Source organism: Pollachius pollachius (assembly GCF_949987615.1).
Source record: "Pollachius pollachius genome assembly, chromosome: 13".
In the NCBI taxonomy this organism is placed as follows: Eukaryota; Metazoa; Chordata; class Actinopteri; order Gadiformes; family Gadidae; genus Pollachius; species Pollachius pollachius.
Window position 1 is genome coordinate 7,304,984 of NC_136946.1, and position 17,186 is coordinate 7,322,169.

A 17,186-nucleotide genomic window follows, 5' to 3' on the forward strand; every position below is an offset into this window, starting at 1 on the left:
TTTTAATAATAAATATAAAATACTTTGCTTGTCAAAAACAATTAATATGCTAAAATGTTCATATATTTTTTAGAACAGAATACAATAAAAACATAACTATAAACACTATTCAAACAAAACAATGAACCCGATTGATTATCAATAACTGCATTGGCGTCGACTTACTCTCATACAATATCTTGAACCCGACATTTGAGCGGCTGTTATCGGTGGTGAAAAGCAGGTACAGGAAGTTGGTGGTGCTGAACAGGAACTGGGGCACCTGGGTGCCGTTGAAGGAGCCAATCAGAGGAGAGAGCAGGTTGGGCCCGTCGTGCATCTCCAGGAAGTCATAACCCAGTTCTGTCTGGAACCTGAGAAGCGGCGGGGGCCAGGGTTAGGGGGGTAATGTTGTGTTTAAAACAATTCAAACAAAGAGTAAAACGCGTTCGGATACACTAAGAACGACACCGCTAGCAAGCCAGTACCATTCCTTATCAGTTGAAAGTGATTTTCGCAGGGTTTCAGTCGTGCTTTGCTTCCATTTGTTCTCGCGCTCACACCCGAGGAGAGTGCGTCACCAGCCCATTGCGTTTAGTTCACCTCATTTTCACACTGAATGAGGCCTGAATTCCGACAAAAGCTGAATTCAAGTACGACCAAAAAAGAAGGAAATAACTGGGAGCAGTGACTGCTTCGGTGCTGGCTGACATGCTTCTTTCATAAATCATTTTGGGTTGTAAGAAAGGCCCGGCAAGTCCAAGCCACAATTATTATCGCTATTATTACTAGCACAAAAAACAAACATTAGCAGAAATGGAAAAATGTACGGCTGTACAAATCTCCCTTTTATTTGGCTATAAACGCAATGCGGTGGATACTGGGTGCAATCGTGGCCCAGGATTGTCTGCATTAACGTCCTGGCGGGACAACCTACTTGTCGAAGTTGATCTTAATGGAGCGTCCGGGCTCGGCCTCGATCACCCATTCACAGCTCAGGGAGTCCTTATAGTAGCCGGGCCAACCAGGGGACAGGATCACCCCGTTGGGAGCTGAGTAGTGGCCTCCACATGGTGCTGGGCGAGAGACATAGAGGGGAAGAGGGAGGGGAGAGAGAGAGAGAGAGAGAGAGAGAGAGAGAGAGAGAGAGAGAGAGAGAGAGAGAGAGACATAGAGGTGAAGAGGGAGGGGAAAGAGAGAGAGAGACATAGAGGTGAAGAGAGAGGGGAGAAAGAGAGAGACATAGACAGGCATATGGGATAGATATGAGAGATGAGAGGGAGAGAGAGAGAGAGATGGGGGTGGGATGGAGATAGTAAGTGCGAGAGATGGAGAGAGAAAGACAGAAAGACATATTGGGAGAGAGAGAGAGAGAGAGAGACAGAGAGAGAGAGACAGACAGACAGACACACACACACATGCACACACAGACACACACACACAAAGAGAGAGTCACAAAGGATTGTGTTACTCTTCATTTTTTCCAACATTGCCATTTATTTTTAAGGAGATGCGTTTTGTTAAGTGACAGCACTCTACATCTTAAGTTTGATCTTGGATGGTGCATGTGGCCCCGCTGTGCACATAACAATCTGGGCTCCATGTCATACAACCCAAGGAAGAAAAACCACAGCCCCAGAAGCTAATTAGCTTTCATAACAGTGATTAATATACAGGACAGGACGGCATTAACATACATATCGGATTCCCACTTTGGATTTCGTTTTCAATTTGTTAGTAAGTAGGACGACTAATATTTGTAATATTAATTATTTCATGAGGGGTTCTTGATTCATTTATTTTTCCGGGGGTCGGCCTTGCTCACAGGAAATAGCTGCCACCCTCGGGGGGGTTGGCTAGTTCCAGCTCAAGTAATTATGATTACAAACGCTAATGATAGAGATTGATTTGTCTGTCATTTAAATAAATGACCCCCCTCTTATTCCATCCCATAGCCTAGCGGTTCCCAAGCGATGGTCGGTGAGCAGGTTCAGATCCAGGGGCTGCTTGGAAAGGTTCTGCTTTCGATTTGAATCACGATGTAAGATATTACTGTTTGTCGAGTTTGTAATGTGATATTATATCTGTTCTTAAAGTTTAGAACAGAAAGAGTGTCGTAGGCTTCAGCCTCATCCATTATAAATGGCTCTAGGCCACTAAAATATCAATAACGAGGCTACATGATCATAGAATTATGTAATATTACATTAGTTCTTAGGCTTTGGCAATAACAATAATGTTACTAAATGGTAATTGTATAATATTAGATTGTAGGCCACGACCATAACATTAATGTTGATGAATTGACATATTTAATATTCTTTGTAGGCCACGAGAATAACAACAATTCTGCTGAACGGTTATTGAAAAACATTATTTTCTAGGTTACGAGAATAACAATAATCGTTCTAAATCGTAATTTAATAATTTGAGTTTCTAGGCCACGACAATAATTATATTGATGCAAAATGATAATTAAGTGTCAAATATGCTGGTGGAATCGGTGTGACCCCAGCAAGCACCAGAAAACTAAATGTTAGGATAAATATGGGAAAATATGAAAGTCTATAGATTATTATTGTCATTAACGCTTTAAAGAAAAAAACGTCCAGAAATATGGGCTCTAAATTCAACGACGGAGAGCGACGCCAACCTCGCCCGATTTCTGAACTCGACTCCGACGTTAAAAACTTCAGAAATTCGTGACCGGGGGCGAAACGTAGTACAAACAAACGGTTGACGGGGGATCAGCCCGCCCCAGAGTCCCCCCCCCCTCCTCACCTTCACACTTGGGTATGGGTCCGCTCCACATAACCTTCCCCTTGTCCAGCTGGCAGGTGATGGTCTCGGCGCCCTGGGTCTTGATGAAGCCGTCCTCACACACCACCGACACCGAGCCGCCCAGCTGGAAGCTGTCCCCGAAGCGCCGGGCGTTGATGGGGACGCCCGGGTCGGGGCACTCGTTGTGGCCGAAGGCTGTGGGAGGAGGAAGAGGAGGATGAGGAGCGGGCTCGTCTACTGGTTAGGGGGGGTTTGGGTTCGAGGAGAAAGGTTCCGGGCTCGATAGCCGATGTCCGCAGTGCGCTTCGCCCGGGGGGTACCCTTGAGGTGGACTCCCGTAGCCCCTACCTGCTCCTAAGGTACCTCAGAGTCTAAATGTGCGGCACTCAAATCAGTGCGATCGTATATTCAAGATCCATCTACTTTATTCTCTCCATCGACTTCCTTTCAACACTGGACTCTGTAAACTCCGGATCTATCCACTGAAACACTACACTCTACACTCTAAATCTATTGCCTGTGTGTATGGATACTCATTACCCATAGCAACAAGGTTGTCAGGGATCAAAATCGTTTTGCAATTCAGTAAAAATGTGTTGTTGTCTCTTGTTAGCCAATCATTGGATGCAAGCACTGTGTTTTGCCCTTGGTGTGGTCGGATGAGCCAGACAACTTTGGCTGTTAGGGGAGAATACAAACAAAAAGACTTGGACCAAATATATTTTCATGTTCCAGAATAAGAATCACCAGTTGAAGGAATTGTCCCCGTGGTATTCAAAGTGATCTATTAAAAGCTTTTCAGTCATATTTCGTCAAAACTAATGTTTCCAGAAAAATCCCTTTCTTTTTCTCAAGGCTTTATATGTCAATGTTTCAAAGAGAAATCAAATGAAATCAAAGGAAAGCTATTTGTCATTCAAAGATATGTGGTACACATACTCTGGGTTTTCAAAAATCGATACCTATCTTGGTCGAAGTACTTTTGGTAACTTCTAAGGTTCTCCAAACATTTTGACTTGCAGCATTGCAACAGATTTCAACTCTGCCACATCATATCACCAGAGACCTCTTCACATTCATACGTATAATACAGAAGGATGCTACAGACAGAGAGACGGACAAACATACACACAGACAGGTTCATATGTACAGCTGCAGGTGATGTTGGACAGAGAGATAGACAGACAGGCAGACAGGTTTATACAGGCAGCTGTAGGTGATGTTGGACAAACAGACAGACAGGTTCATACGTACAGCTGTAGGGGATGTTAAACCGACAGACAGACAGGTGCAAACGTACAGCTGAAGGGGATGTTGAACAGACAGATAGACAGACAGACAGACAGACAGGTGCATATGTACAGCTGTATGTAGGTGATGTTGGACAGACAGAGAGGTGCATACGCACAGCTATAGGTGATGTTGGACAGACAGACAGACAGACAGACAGACAGACAGACAGACAGACAGAGAGACAGACAGACAGGCAGACACGTGCATACGTACACATGTAGGTGATGTTGAACAGACAGACAGACAGACAGGCTCATACGTACACATGTAGGTGATGTTGAACAGACAGACAGACAGGTTCATATGTACACATGTAGGTGATGCTGAACAGACAGACGGACAGACAGGCTCCTACGTACACATGTAGGTGATGTTGAACAGACAGACGGACAGGTGCATACATACACATGTAGGTGATGTTGAACAGACAGCCAGACAGACAGGTGCATACGTACACATGTAGGTGATGTTGAACAGACAGACAGACAGACAGGCTCATACGTACACATGTAGGTGATGTTGACCAGACAGTCAGACAGACAGGCTCATACGTACACATGTAGGTGATGTTGAACAGACAGACAGACAGACAGACAGGTGCATACGTACACATGTAGGTGATGTTGAACAGAAAGTCAGACAGACATGCTCATACGTACACATGTAGGTTATGTTGAACAGACAGACAGGCTCATACGTACACATGTAGGTTATGTTGAACAGACAGACAGGCTCATACGTACACATGTAGGTGATGTTGAACAGACAGACAGACAGATAGACAGGTGCATACGTACACATGTAGGTGATGTGGAGCAGACAGACAGACAGGCTCATACGTACACATGTAGGTGATGTTGAACCCGCGCCCGGACATGGAGTGGTCCGCCTGGAACTCCAGCCGCAGGGTGTTGGTGCTGGACGTCAGGTGGGTGGGGCTCTCGGCGCCCGAGAAGCGGCCGATGACGGCCACCTGGGCGCCCTCGCCGTCCTTCACGGTGAGCGCGTCGTACGGCGCCTCCAGGTCAAAGTCGTTGAAGGCCAGGTGGATGCGGGAGCCCGGCTCCGACTGGATCAGCCAGATGCAGTTCATGTTGTTCCCGTAGCCCTCCGGGTAGTCCGGGGACAGCACCGTCCCTGAGGGGGCCGTGAAGTTGGACATGCAGGGGACTGGGGGGAGGGAGAGGAGGGGGAGGGGGAGAGGGGGGAGGGAGAGGGGGAGGAGGGAGAGGAGGGAGGGAGAGGGGGAGGAGGGAGAGGAAGGCGAGGGAGAGGGGGGAGAGGGAGAGGAGGGAGGGAGAGGAGGGAGGGAGAGGGGGAGGAGGGAGAGGGGGGAGAGGGAGAGGAGGGAGGGAGAGGAGGGAGGGAGAGGGGGAGGAGGGGGAGGGAGAGGGGGAGGAGGGAGAGAGGGAGGGAGAGGGGGAGGAGGGAGAGGGAGAGGGGGAGGAGGGAGAGAGGGAGGAGGGAGAGGGGGAGAGAGAGGAGGGGGAGGGAGAGGGTAGGAGGAAGGGGGGGGGAGGGAGAGGAGGAGGAGGGAGAGGAGGGGGAGGGAGAGGGGGGAGGGAGAGGGGGAGGAGGGAGAGGAGGGAGGGAGGGGGGAGGAGGGAGAGGGGGAGGAGGGAGAGAGGGAGGGAGAGGAGGGGGAGGGAGAGAGGGAGGAGGGAGAGGGGGGAGAGGGAGAGGAGGGAGGGAGAGGGGGAGGAGGGAGAGGGGGAGGAGGGAGAGGAGGGAGGAGGGGGAGGAGGGAGAGGAGGGAGAGAGGGAGAGGGGGAGAGAGAGGAGGGAGAGGAGGAGGAGGGAGAGGGGGAGGAGGGAGAGGAGAGAGGAGGGAGAGGGGGAGGAGGGAGAGGAGGGGGAGGGAGAGGAGGGAGGGAGAGGGGGAGGAGGGGGAGGGAGAGAGATGGTCATAGAGTGAGAGATGGATGGAGAGGGAGAGATTGATGGAGGGCGAGAGATGAACAGATGCATATATGTATGGAGATAATAGACAGACAGACAGACAAATAGATAGATAGATGGAAAGATAGACATTGAGGGAGAGGAGGGAGGGAGAGGGGGAGGAGGGAGAGGGGGAGGAGGGAGAGGAGGGAGGAGGGGGAGGAGGGAGAGGAGGGAGAGAGGGAGAGGGGGAGAGAGAGGAGGGAGAGGAGGAGGAGGGAGAGGGGGAGGAGGGAGAGGAGAGAGGAGGGAGAGGGGGAGGAGGGAGAGGAGGGGGAGGGAGAGGAGGGAGGGAGAGGGGGAGGAGGGAGAGAGGGAGGGAGAGGAGGGAGGAGGGAGAGGGGGAGGAGGGGGAGGGAGAGAGATGGTCATAGAGTGAGAGATGGATGGAGAGGGAGAGATTGATGGAGGGCGAGAGATGAACAGATGCATATATGTATGGAGATAATAGACAGACAGACAGACAAATAGATAGATAGATGGAAAGATAGACATAGAGATGGATAGACGGTTTGATTGACAGGGAGGAAGGAATCACATATAAATTAAGTAGATGCAGAGAAGAGGAAAGGAAGATAAAATAAAAGGGGCAATAAAGCAAAGGGAGGGTGACCTAGAATGAGACTTCCTGTTAAATATGGATCACCATAGTTACATCGGTCAGTAGACCCCCCAGGGCATAATGACTCCAGCTTAGTACCTATGGCAACCGGGAACAATGACACCGGAGACATGAGCAAATGTCATGATTCCCTCCGTTGCCTATAGGTATAGTTTCTTTCCACTTTAATTTCTCTCATTCGCTCGCTCTTATTTCTTAACGTACGACAGCTGAACTTCTCATCAAATTCCCTCTCAAAGAGATCTATAAATTGCCGGAGACGACCCAGGATTCAGAAGACTGTGTATCATCCGGCAGCCTGCCCATGCAAGAAGTGTATTTATGAAAAAGAAGATATGCCCCTGTGTGGACTGTAATGAAGCCGTATGTCTTTTTAATGGTGGGAAACAACCAGTAAAGTCTGAGGACGGTAGAATGGAAGGACTGGCTGGCTGCAATGCATTACAACTGGCCTGCAGAATATTATATTATATAGTATTAATGTTCAGGGAGCGGGAAGGGGTGCCTGACCAATCTCTCGTTCAGACGGAGGTCAGAGCTTTGACTAATAGCATTCTGAATGCGGCAGATTTCAAAAAAGATGAACTGTTCCCTGTTCTGGGGACAACAGAGATCTGGAGGACTCTACATCCACTCTGGGTGGGAGATGAGGGGGGGAATCAGTATTCATGAGTGCAGCCCGGCTCTGGAAATTCATGTTCTGGCATTTCAAATGTGTTGGAACATGCTGGAGCACGGCGTGCTGGTGGTGTGGATGTGTTAAACTCAGAGGAAAAGGGTCATTTCTGTCGTGTTTCAAACATTTTCCAGTCCGTGTCGATTCCAATGAAAGACTCGAAGAATACGAAGGTAGCTAAATGCAGCAGGGTGGGGATGAATTAATTGTATTTTAGGTAAAGGTGTTTTAATTACAACTATGCTGTGGCAATTACCATCACAGACATGACATTAGTCATGGAGATTTTTTTATCCACATATGGACATTGAGTAGGACGAATTGTTGAAAGTAGAATATTCGTAACAATTGAATTTGAACTATTTGCTATGAATGTTCATTAAAATACCAGGGAAGACGTTGACCAACAGTTACCGAGCAACCAATCAGGACGTGGAGAGAAGTGACATCATACTTACATATGCATATGGGGATGTTGGCCGACCATTGGTTGTTGTCCTGGCAGGAAATGGTTTTCTCCCCAATCAGCTCGAAGCCAAACTGGCACTCGAAGCGTAGGATGCCACCGTTCAGGAAGCTGTCGCCCTCCCGCAGGCCGTACAGAGGAGTCCCGGGGTCTCCACAGCTCTCTTTGTCTATTTCTGTGGGTAGGAACAAACAAAAACAACAAATAAATAAATAAACCAACGTCATGGGGGGGGGGGGGCGTTCATATAGGGGACACTGAAACCCGTCCACTCAGCTGTTTTTGGCCCGGGCCTCTGTAAATAAAAAGTCGGTCTAACTTTAAGAATCAATGTTTCACTGATTTAGGGACCTTAAATCTAGAAGTCGAATGTGCCTTGGCGAGGTTTGGCTCCTCGGCGTAATAGGAACATATGGGGGCGATTCATTACAAGCAATTTAGGGTCCCCGCGAAACGAGAAACAGGACGTATTTCCCGTATTCACGTCACTTTGAAAAAGCAACGGAGTAACCCAGAAATAACGACAGGGCTGGGATACTTCATCAGCTAACCCCTACGTCAGCGGATCAAACCACACACATATATACATACCCTTGCTTGTTTGCTGATCAGAGCCTTTACACCCAAAGCACATTGGCAAGACAACATCACAGAGGCAAGGTGAGTACTTGGATGACCACGTGAATGTGCCAGCCTACAGAACCACGACTTGGGTTAGGATAACTCTTTGGGCCCTATCTTGCATCCGGCGCAATTGACTTTCTCACTGGCGCATGTGTCGTTGCTAGTTTGCAACTGGCACAGAGCGTTCTTTTCCCTCCTGCGCCACGCATCGGTAAATTAGGGAATGATGTTGCGCCCCAAGGGGCGGTTTCGCGAAAGGAGGAGGCGTGTTCTGGCAAAAACGTTCCCTGGTGCTATTTTTGCAGTTTCAGAAATCACTTGCGCCACAAACCAGGAAATACCTGGTTTAAAGTCAGTGGCGTGCTGTTCAGATTCTATTTTAAGGGCCCATGCATAATGTTGCTTGTGCACCTCGCGCATACACTTTGCTTCTCTCATCTACCTAGCCACACATTCTTGGTAAATTATTTGGGAAAGAACAGCTGCTACAGCGGTAATAAGTTGTACTTTTAAATCAATGCATCTGCAAACACCGTACAGCAAACACATATTTTCTTGACACAGACATCGTGTACATGGCGATAACTTTTAGGATTGATGAGTATTTGATCGTAAGAAAACATTGTTTTACCACGAGTGAGTGTTAAAAGAATGAATGAATGCGGGCATGTGTGCGTCCATCTGTTTAAACACACGCAAACTAAACTTGTAACGCATAATACAGTCCATGACAATGTATATTAACGGGGGGGACACATGCATATTAGGAACACAAGTCGATCACGGTAATGCATACAAGAAACAATGTTTATAATGTATTGCGTATATCATTGAGTAGAACCACAGTTACCGCATATCATATGTTATATCATATAAGTTTTTTCTTTGCCAAAATTTATTTGAGGACTCAGTATTTCTGAAGTTGTGGAAGAAAACCTTATTCCATGTGTGAATTAGGCCATATTATTTGGCCATAAACTGAGCCATTCGAGGTTTGAAAGTCATGTGCATCAGTCTCATCGGGGACTGCAGATGCACTGTCAAAATATCAACTCGTCAGATTCAAATGCGCTCATGGATCTTAAAGGGGATGGGAGCTGGCACTCTCATTGGTTTATTGCACGTTACGCCCAAACCACACCTACGGGTAATTAGGCTACTTCAGACCAACCCTTTTTAGATTCGCACCGGGCGCAAGAGTCATTTTTGCGCTGGCAAAATAGCAACATTGCCATAGAACTTCCCAAAAAACTACTTGCGCTTGGCGCTTCTCACTTGCGCTTCAGACCGTTAAAATCGGGCCCTTTGTCTCTTTGAACCTCTGTGAAGGTAAAGGTCAAGAGGTCGAAGGTGGAACTGCTCAATCCGTTGCTAGGTCTGTTGTAATAACACGCGGAATCTTTCCGTTTTAGATGCCTGTTTGTGATTGGCTGGAGGAGGAGATAAAATGGGGGGGAACTGTTTGGAAGGCCTGCCGGCCAACGTTTAGCCCTCTCTCCTCTAAGCACTTTCATTTTCCTGCTGGCCTACCCTCTCCTCTCTCATCCCCTCGCTCCTATTCCTCCTCTCACTCCTGCGCTCAGCTTTTATTTACACCAGCATGCACTCCAAAGGACGGTGTGCATGTTGGTCTGTTCGTTTGTGTGTGTGTGTGTGTCTGTGCTTCATTGTTTGTCGCGCAGTGTGTGTTTGCGTGAGTGTGCGATATTTGTGATGTATTGCATTAATTTCCATCATGACATTGTCTTTATGAGACCCACAAACTCAACCAATCACAGGCTGCGGAACACACACAAACACATACACACACGCACACACCTTGCAGGGAACAAATTGCTTTGGAGAGTGGACCCACTGCCGGAACATTCCTATACTACAACTAATCACAACTTGCAAAACACACACACACACACACACACTCCTACATGTTACTTAACCAACATACGAATCCAGCTAGAAATGTTGAGATTGCTTCTGCCACACACCAGACTTTCTATAAAATACATAGTATTGCTTTCTCCTTTTCTATCTAGCTCTCACTCTTATCTCTCTCTCTGGGACACAGATATGCAGATACACAACCCCGTTTAATTCTATAAACAACATGTTGACTAAAGGGATTTAACTCATTGGGATATGTGTATGCCTGTGTTTGTGTCTATGTACACATCCAGAGCGAGAGAGAGATTGAGAGATTGAGAGAGAGAGAGAGCGAGAATGCCTATGCAACTTGCATAATGTAGTGTATTTTATGTTTGCACATGAGTGCTATTCCACCCGCTATGTGATTCTGACAAGGAATAGCTGCAAGACTTGATGGTGGATTGAGGTAAAGCATACGGCTGTTTAATTCTTTCGAGGATTCCGAAGCTAGGTCACTGACTGATTCCATGCCGCCATAAATCTGGAGTACTTAAGTAAGTGCTACATATTACAGTCAATGCTATATCGTGCACCAACGATCCTGTTACGAGGCCTGGTCCCGTTTTATCCCTCACACTTGCTTGCTCGCTGCGAACCAATAAAGAATGCAACAGATTACAACGTAGAATGAAGATGAGTTACGTTAGAGATGTTTTCGTCAGGGAAACATTTAATTTATCGAGGCATGACTAATTAACTTTCCCTTTGTGGCTGGTGAAAACATTCGGGAGCAGCAACGACAGGGAGGAAGAAAGAAATAAAGGAAAACAGGCAACAGGGAATATTTTTAAGCACAGTTAGCTCGATAGCTAGCATAGCAGCCCATGCTAAAGCAGGGAGCAAGGTTAGCAACGTGCGAATATTAGCAAGCTGCTGGAAAAGCGCTCGTTCTTATCTGCACATATCAATATAGGCGCACTAAAACAAGGAGAGAGAAAAAAAAGCACTGAACGTACACAAAATTAAATAACAAAAAAGAACAATAAAATCCCAGGGGAGTCGGGGCAAGGGCGGGAGCGCCGTAATCTTCAACAGACGAGCGGCTTTACGGGCCAGGAAATAAATGAGTTTTTAGTCGTTTCGATCCGGCTCCCAGATGTCGGGGCCCTCAGGTAAGCGTCTGGCTTACACCCCCCCCCCCTTGAGAAGTGATTATAGAACTGTGATACGCCGCCCGCTGAAGGCATCATACACGTAAACGATAGCGCACACCTGCTGCATGGAAATCTGACAGTAGTCACGGCGACGGCTCATGCTGCTGCTGCCTCTTAGGCTACGTTTACATGATGACGGTCTGAGCAGAAGACGCAAAAGTGGCGTCGCGTCTTCACTTTTTATTTCGCGTTTAGATGAGCGTTTTCGGGAGGAAATCTGCGTGCATACGGTGACGCAAAAGTGTGTGAATTTCGATTGGGTATGCATGTCAGGCGGCTAGGTGGTGATGTGATACACCATCACACAACACCACCATGTCTGAGCGCATGTGTAGAATCTTCCTTCTTCTCTTATGTGCGCCGCGAAAACCAAAACATAATTACAGATCCTTCTCTGTTCAGTAATACTATCTGTACATATCCAGTACATTTCGTGGAAAGAGTCCTGTAACTTTATTAGAGCTGCCAGAGCAGCTTGACGGTCCGACGCATGGAAATAATACAACATGTTTGTTTATTTCCCTGTACTGGCGCTGTATGTGACGTAAACGCGTATGCGCCGTGAGCAGATCTGAGCAGAGTTTTGCGTCTTGGCAGTGTAGACGGAAACACTACGGCAGAGCATATTCAAGTTTTCCACTCTGGAGGGTGGTTTCAGATTTTTGCGTTTTTAAGCCCCAAAAACGCTGTCACCGTCTAAACGAAAGGCACTTCTGATAAAGTATTTTGTCGTTTTTACCCGCAAGCGTCGTTGTGTAAACGGGGCCTTATAGACCGTTTAAGTGCTGTTTCTTTTGTTCACTGCGCATTGATTTTAAAATAAAAATTTTGACGACTATGGGAGATCAAATGTGTGGACAAGATAAAAATGGAATGGGAAGGTATTTATTTTCCAATTCACGGGTGGACTGACTTTGCTTCAGTTTCTCTTTTTGGGTCTATGTTAAGATGAACGTTTCGCTTCCAAGCGGTGTTAATTTCTTTAATTAGTTGTAACATTTTCACATTCAAAACATGACAAGCAAACATACTGCTTCTATAAAAAAACGTGCCTCGCATTTATAGTCCAAAAAAGGACTCGCTACTGCACACCAATTATAATATAATTTTCATTGCTGTACTCACGTTAATATATTCAAACCAAATGGCTCCCTTCCAATTATATTTTCCACGTCTTTTGTCTTGACGCATGCTGGTGCCAAGGGACTGTATTTCTGTTCTCAATGGCTCTAAATTGTGTGTTACAGCATATTTCTGTGTGGTGTTTGAATTTCACCATAATGTAGTACCTAAATTCCTTAGTATTGTCTCAGGGAGTGAGGTTAAAATATACAAAAAATGTAAAAAAATTAAATGAAGAAAAAACATGAAGGGGAAGACAACGAAAATTAGAAGAAGGGATGAGCCTCGCTATAACATAAGTGTAATTATCCCTGAGAAAATGAAATGCCATATGCAATTTTGAGATGAACTGAACGCTGATAATGGAAAGGCACACACACGATGGCGCAAACAGGTACACATACACGCACACACACACACCCACCCACCCACACACACAAATATTACAGTGCACACAAAAAGGCTTACACCAGACTTCATAATAGTTAGAGCTGTAAAACAAAAACACTTTCTCGTCATGGTGTAAATGAATATTTCATGAGTTTGTATTTCAACTTATGAATGAAATGTTCTTTAACGGAGTGGGTGTGTGTGAGTGTGGGTGTGTGTTTGATGAAGTGAATCCTGCTTCTTATCTGGATCTCACTGACCATGCAACCATACACACACACACACACACACACACACACACACACACACACACACACACACACACACACACAACACACACAAACACGTCACTGATCCTTCAGGTGCATGGAAAACCTAACATAACTCTTTGGTCTCGCTTTATTTATTTATGTCCAAGCTGGCAGAAACACCCCCCCCCCCACAGGGTCAAACACACTGTTAAATCCCACCTTGACATCCTCCCCGCCAATAAAACCCAGCACCTACAGAAAATACGTATAAAACCATGAAATACGGCAGGTAAATCCAAATTAAAATCTCAAATGTAGGAGTGATTGAATACAAGGATGAGAGTAAAGGAGAGGTGAGGAGAGGAGATGAGGAGAGAGGAGGGACAAGATGAGGAGATGGTAGGAGATGAGAGGAGGGGAGAGGATAGGAGGGAAGAGGAGAGGAGAGGATGGGAAAAGATGAGAGAGGATGGGGAGATGGAGAGGATGGGAGAGGATGGAGGGATGGAAAGGAGAGGAGAGGAGGAGCAGAGGAGGGGATGGGAAAGGGAGAGGAGAGGGAGAGAAGACGAGGGCCAGGAGAAGAGGGGACAGAGAAGGAGAGAAGAAAGGATTGAGTGGAGAGGAAAAATAATGCAAAAAGAAAAGAAATGACCAAAGCGAGAGCCTCAACCTCAGCCAGAGAGGCGGCTCCATGGCCAACTCCTCGTCATGCCTCCTTCTACCATCTGCACCACCAGCGCCTCCGCCACCTCCATCACCACCGCTCGGAGGAACATGACTCTGTTCCTCTCCACCTACAGCAGCTGGTGCCACCGCCTACTGCACAACAACAGATTACCAACAAATAAACAAACTCGCATCCAAAACACACCTGCTGATCCAGGCCCCTGCAGCTGATTAATATATGTGGAACGGTGCTCCTTGTTAGTGTTGCCATTCCGCCTGTGCCTGCCCACCGGCCACCCATTCCACTCTCAGCCATTACGGACGAAGAGGGTGATCTCTGTCTTGTTTGTCAGCGATCAAGACGTGGTGGCTCAGTCGGCGCGCGGTTAGAGCAGCCGTAACAGAGGGCTGTCACTTGGGTAACCCTGGGAATCCATGCCCAAGCTTTTTCTTGAGAGGCACACTTTTTTTTCCGATTCCCGCCAAAACTGTGTCGGGCGAAGGTAAGTGAGATGACAGCATGTGGAGGTTTCACAAACTATTTATTTCGGTCTTCAAACAGACGGAGGGAGTCACCGGCGGGCGTCAGTCGCCAAGCCTGCCGGGGAGGGAGCCGACAGGATACTCATCGATGTTTGACTCCCATTTTCTACTTAGGGATTTATTTTTGAGAAAATCGATGTTTACCACTGACTTATGAAGTCTTAATATCCCTGGTTCTCTAGTGTGATTGAAGTATGTACGGAGAGCGTCTGGAGTAGAGAGTAGAGAGCTAAGTGTTTGACTCCAATCTGAAAGGTTCTGGGTTTGATCCGCTGTGTCCACAGCCTCCTTGAGCACCATGCCCTTACCCCGACCTACACCCTGATGACATGAATGAGAATTCACCGTGAGTCGCTCCCTGCATAAAGGCATCTCCTAAATAGAATCTCAGACCGCCAATATCTCTTTGTACGAGGCATCATTTATAGATAATCACAAAAGGTCTAAGGTGCCGCCGAAGCTGTGTTCATCCACTCCCTGACTCATCGACTGGTTCACCCATTGTTCCCCCTGTTATTCAGCCCGCTTGCTGATCATATTTGAGAGATGGCTGCGCTGGAAACACATTAGTGCTGCGATAAGCAGCGCCCCCCCCCCCCCACGCTGTGGTAAACGAGAGACGAACCATGATTTAAGTATTCAATTAATAACTTCAGATATGTCGCTGGCTCACAGCTGCATGTTGGCCATGTTGTTAAAGACTCTGTAAATAACTCAGAAGCATTACTTATTATTATGAGCAGCCATACGTTGAATTGCCAAGGCTTCTATAAAGGCCGGCAGTGCTGTACGGAATTACGCTCATGGTAATTCCCAAGGTTTCCTTGGTTTCTTTGGTTGAACAAAAGCATAAAAGCCTGACAGCCATGCCATTTGAATAATTATTCATTAGTTTTACTGTCCTTGAAATCATTGTAGGTTTAGTACACTATTATACGAGAAATGGGAGCCTGAGCATACTCAAACAAGAACAACCCCCCCCCCCCCCCCCCACACACACACACACACACACACACACACGCGCGCACACACACACACACACACACACACACACACACGTGTGCGTGGCCACACATAAACACAAACATGCAAAAGACATGAGCAACAACACATAGCTTAGGGGTTTGACATGGGCTGGGCAGATATATGAAAGGCGGCCAATTTCATTTATTCACAAAAAACGTAGAGGGAGCAACAAGTGAAGATGAAACTTTAATGCATACAAACTATTACAAAGGTTACACTTGCATGTTGCATTTGGATACTATGGCCTGGTAGTGTGTGTCTGTCTGGGTGAAAGATTGAACTGGGCTTCAGACAGACAGGTCACGGTGTTAACAAACTCTGGCGACCTTACCTACAATCATTCATGCTAACAACAGAATATGGGTTTGTGTGTGTGGGTATGTGTGTGTGCGTGTTTGCATATGTGTACATGTGGGTCTGTGAGTGTGGCTTACATTTGTTAATGTGCATACTGTATGAGTGCATGCATGCATGTGTGTGTGTGTGTGTGCATGCATGTGTGCGTGTGCAGAAGCCACCAATACATCCAATCAACTGTGTAACTATTCCTCTATAACGCGTCTTGGTGATTCTAATCACACAGCCAGTGTAAACACAGTAAATTGGAATCAGAAACCCATCCAATATGAATGCAGTCCACATTGCAACCAGCCCACGGGATACAATAAGTATACACGCACCCAACTTGTCAAGAACCATACATCAAGTCGCACCAAACAGAGTGGACGGAATAATGGGAATGAAAGGATACAAATATCAAATCACCCCGACGCACTATGGATTGTTAAGGGAGGTGGTTTTCCTCTGTGTACAAATGCAAGCAAAGCATTTCCTGGGAAGCCCATTCTTCCCGGTTTTTTATAAATACCTTCATAACTCATTGCACCCGTTGCCCTAACGACACCTCCACCCTGCCCCACCTCGTGTGGCACATCATATTGAACCATGATATTTTAAAAAAAAAGAAGCTATAATCTTTCATGCAACATTGATAGGGTAGATTATGAGCTGCTGTGATACCTGACCATAAAAAGGTAATATTATGAAGCCACTCGGGTAATGGGTTATTCATGTGATATAATACGCTGTGGAGCCAAATGCATTATAGATACAGGCTTCAAAGTGTTAGGGAAAATTAATAATATTTCATTTAGCGATCGCTTTCTGCCATAAGCCACTCTACAAGGAGGACTGGGGAGAGCAGAGAGAGCAGGGACTCTGAGGACCGGTTTACCCAGGAACATACCGGCAGGTCCACCACCGGCCGGATAATGACATGGATACCCTGCATAATGATATGGTTATTCTGTATAATGATATGGTTATTTGGAATAATGATATGGTTATTTGGATTTTATTTTTTAAAACACACACTGTTTTGAATATCAGCGAGTCTGAGGAAGGAGGTAATCTGATTGTTACTCAGAGACTTAGAGAGAGATGGAGAGAGAGGGTGAGAGAGAGAGGAAGAGAGGGAGAGAGAGAGAGAGAGAGAGAGAGAGAGAGAGAGAGAGAAAGAGAGAGCAAGCGAGATGGAAAAAGATGAAGGTATACGATTGAGAGTGAGGAAGAGGGTGAGAGACAGCCAGCCAGAAGGCTGTGCTTCTCAAGCTCAAATGAACACTTCAAAATGCTTGAGATTTCACAGAAAAGGACAATTTCTGAACCATCTCAACTGTCCTTAATTGTTTGCGGAAGGAAAGTGAAGGCAATGCAAAGATGCTAATGT

The 17,186-nt window shown here is 46.5% G+C and overlaps 1 protein-coding gene across 1 annotated transcript in view; it reads right to left on the reverse strand.

The window, feature by feature from the left end:
* Nucleotides 1-17,186, reverse strand: part of LOC307085089 (CUB and sushi domain-containing protein 3-like) — a gene marked incomplete at both ends in the record, with an annotated part of 322,874 nt that overhangs the window by 87,189 nt on the left and 218,499 nt on the right. The window contains 5 exon segments of the mRNA XM_079749759.1: nucleotides 166-353; nucleotides 917-1,055; nucleotides 2,761-2,955; nucleotides 4,897-5,223; nucleotides 7,748-7,930. Of these exon segments, the coding sequence (XP_079605885.1) occupies nucleotides 166-353; nucleotides 917-1,055; nucleotides 2,761-2,955; nucleotides 4,897-5,223; nucleotides 7,748-7,930 (1,032 nt within the window).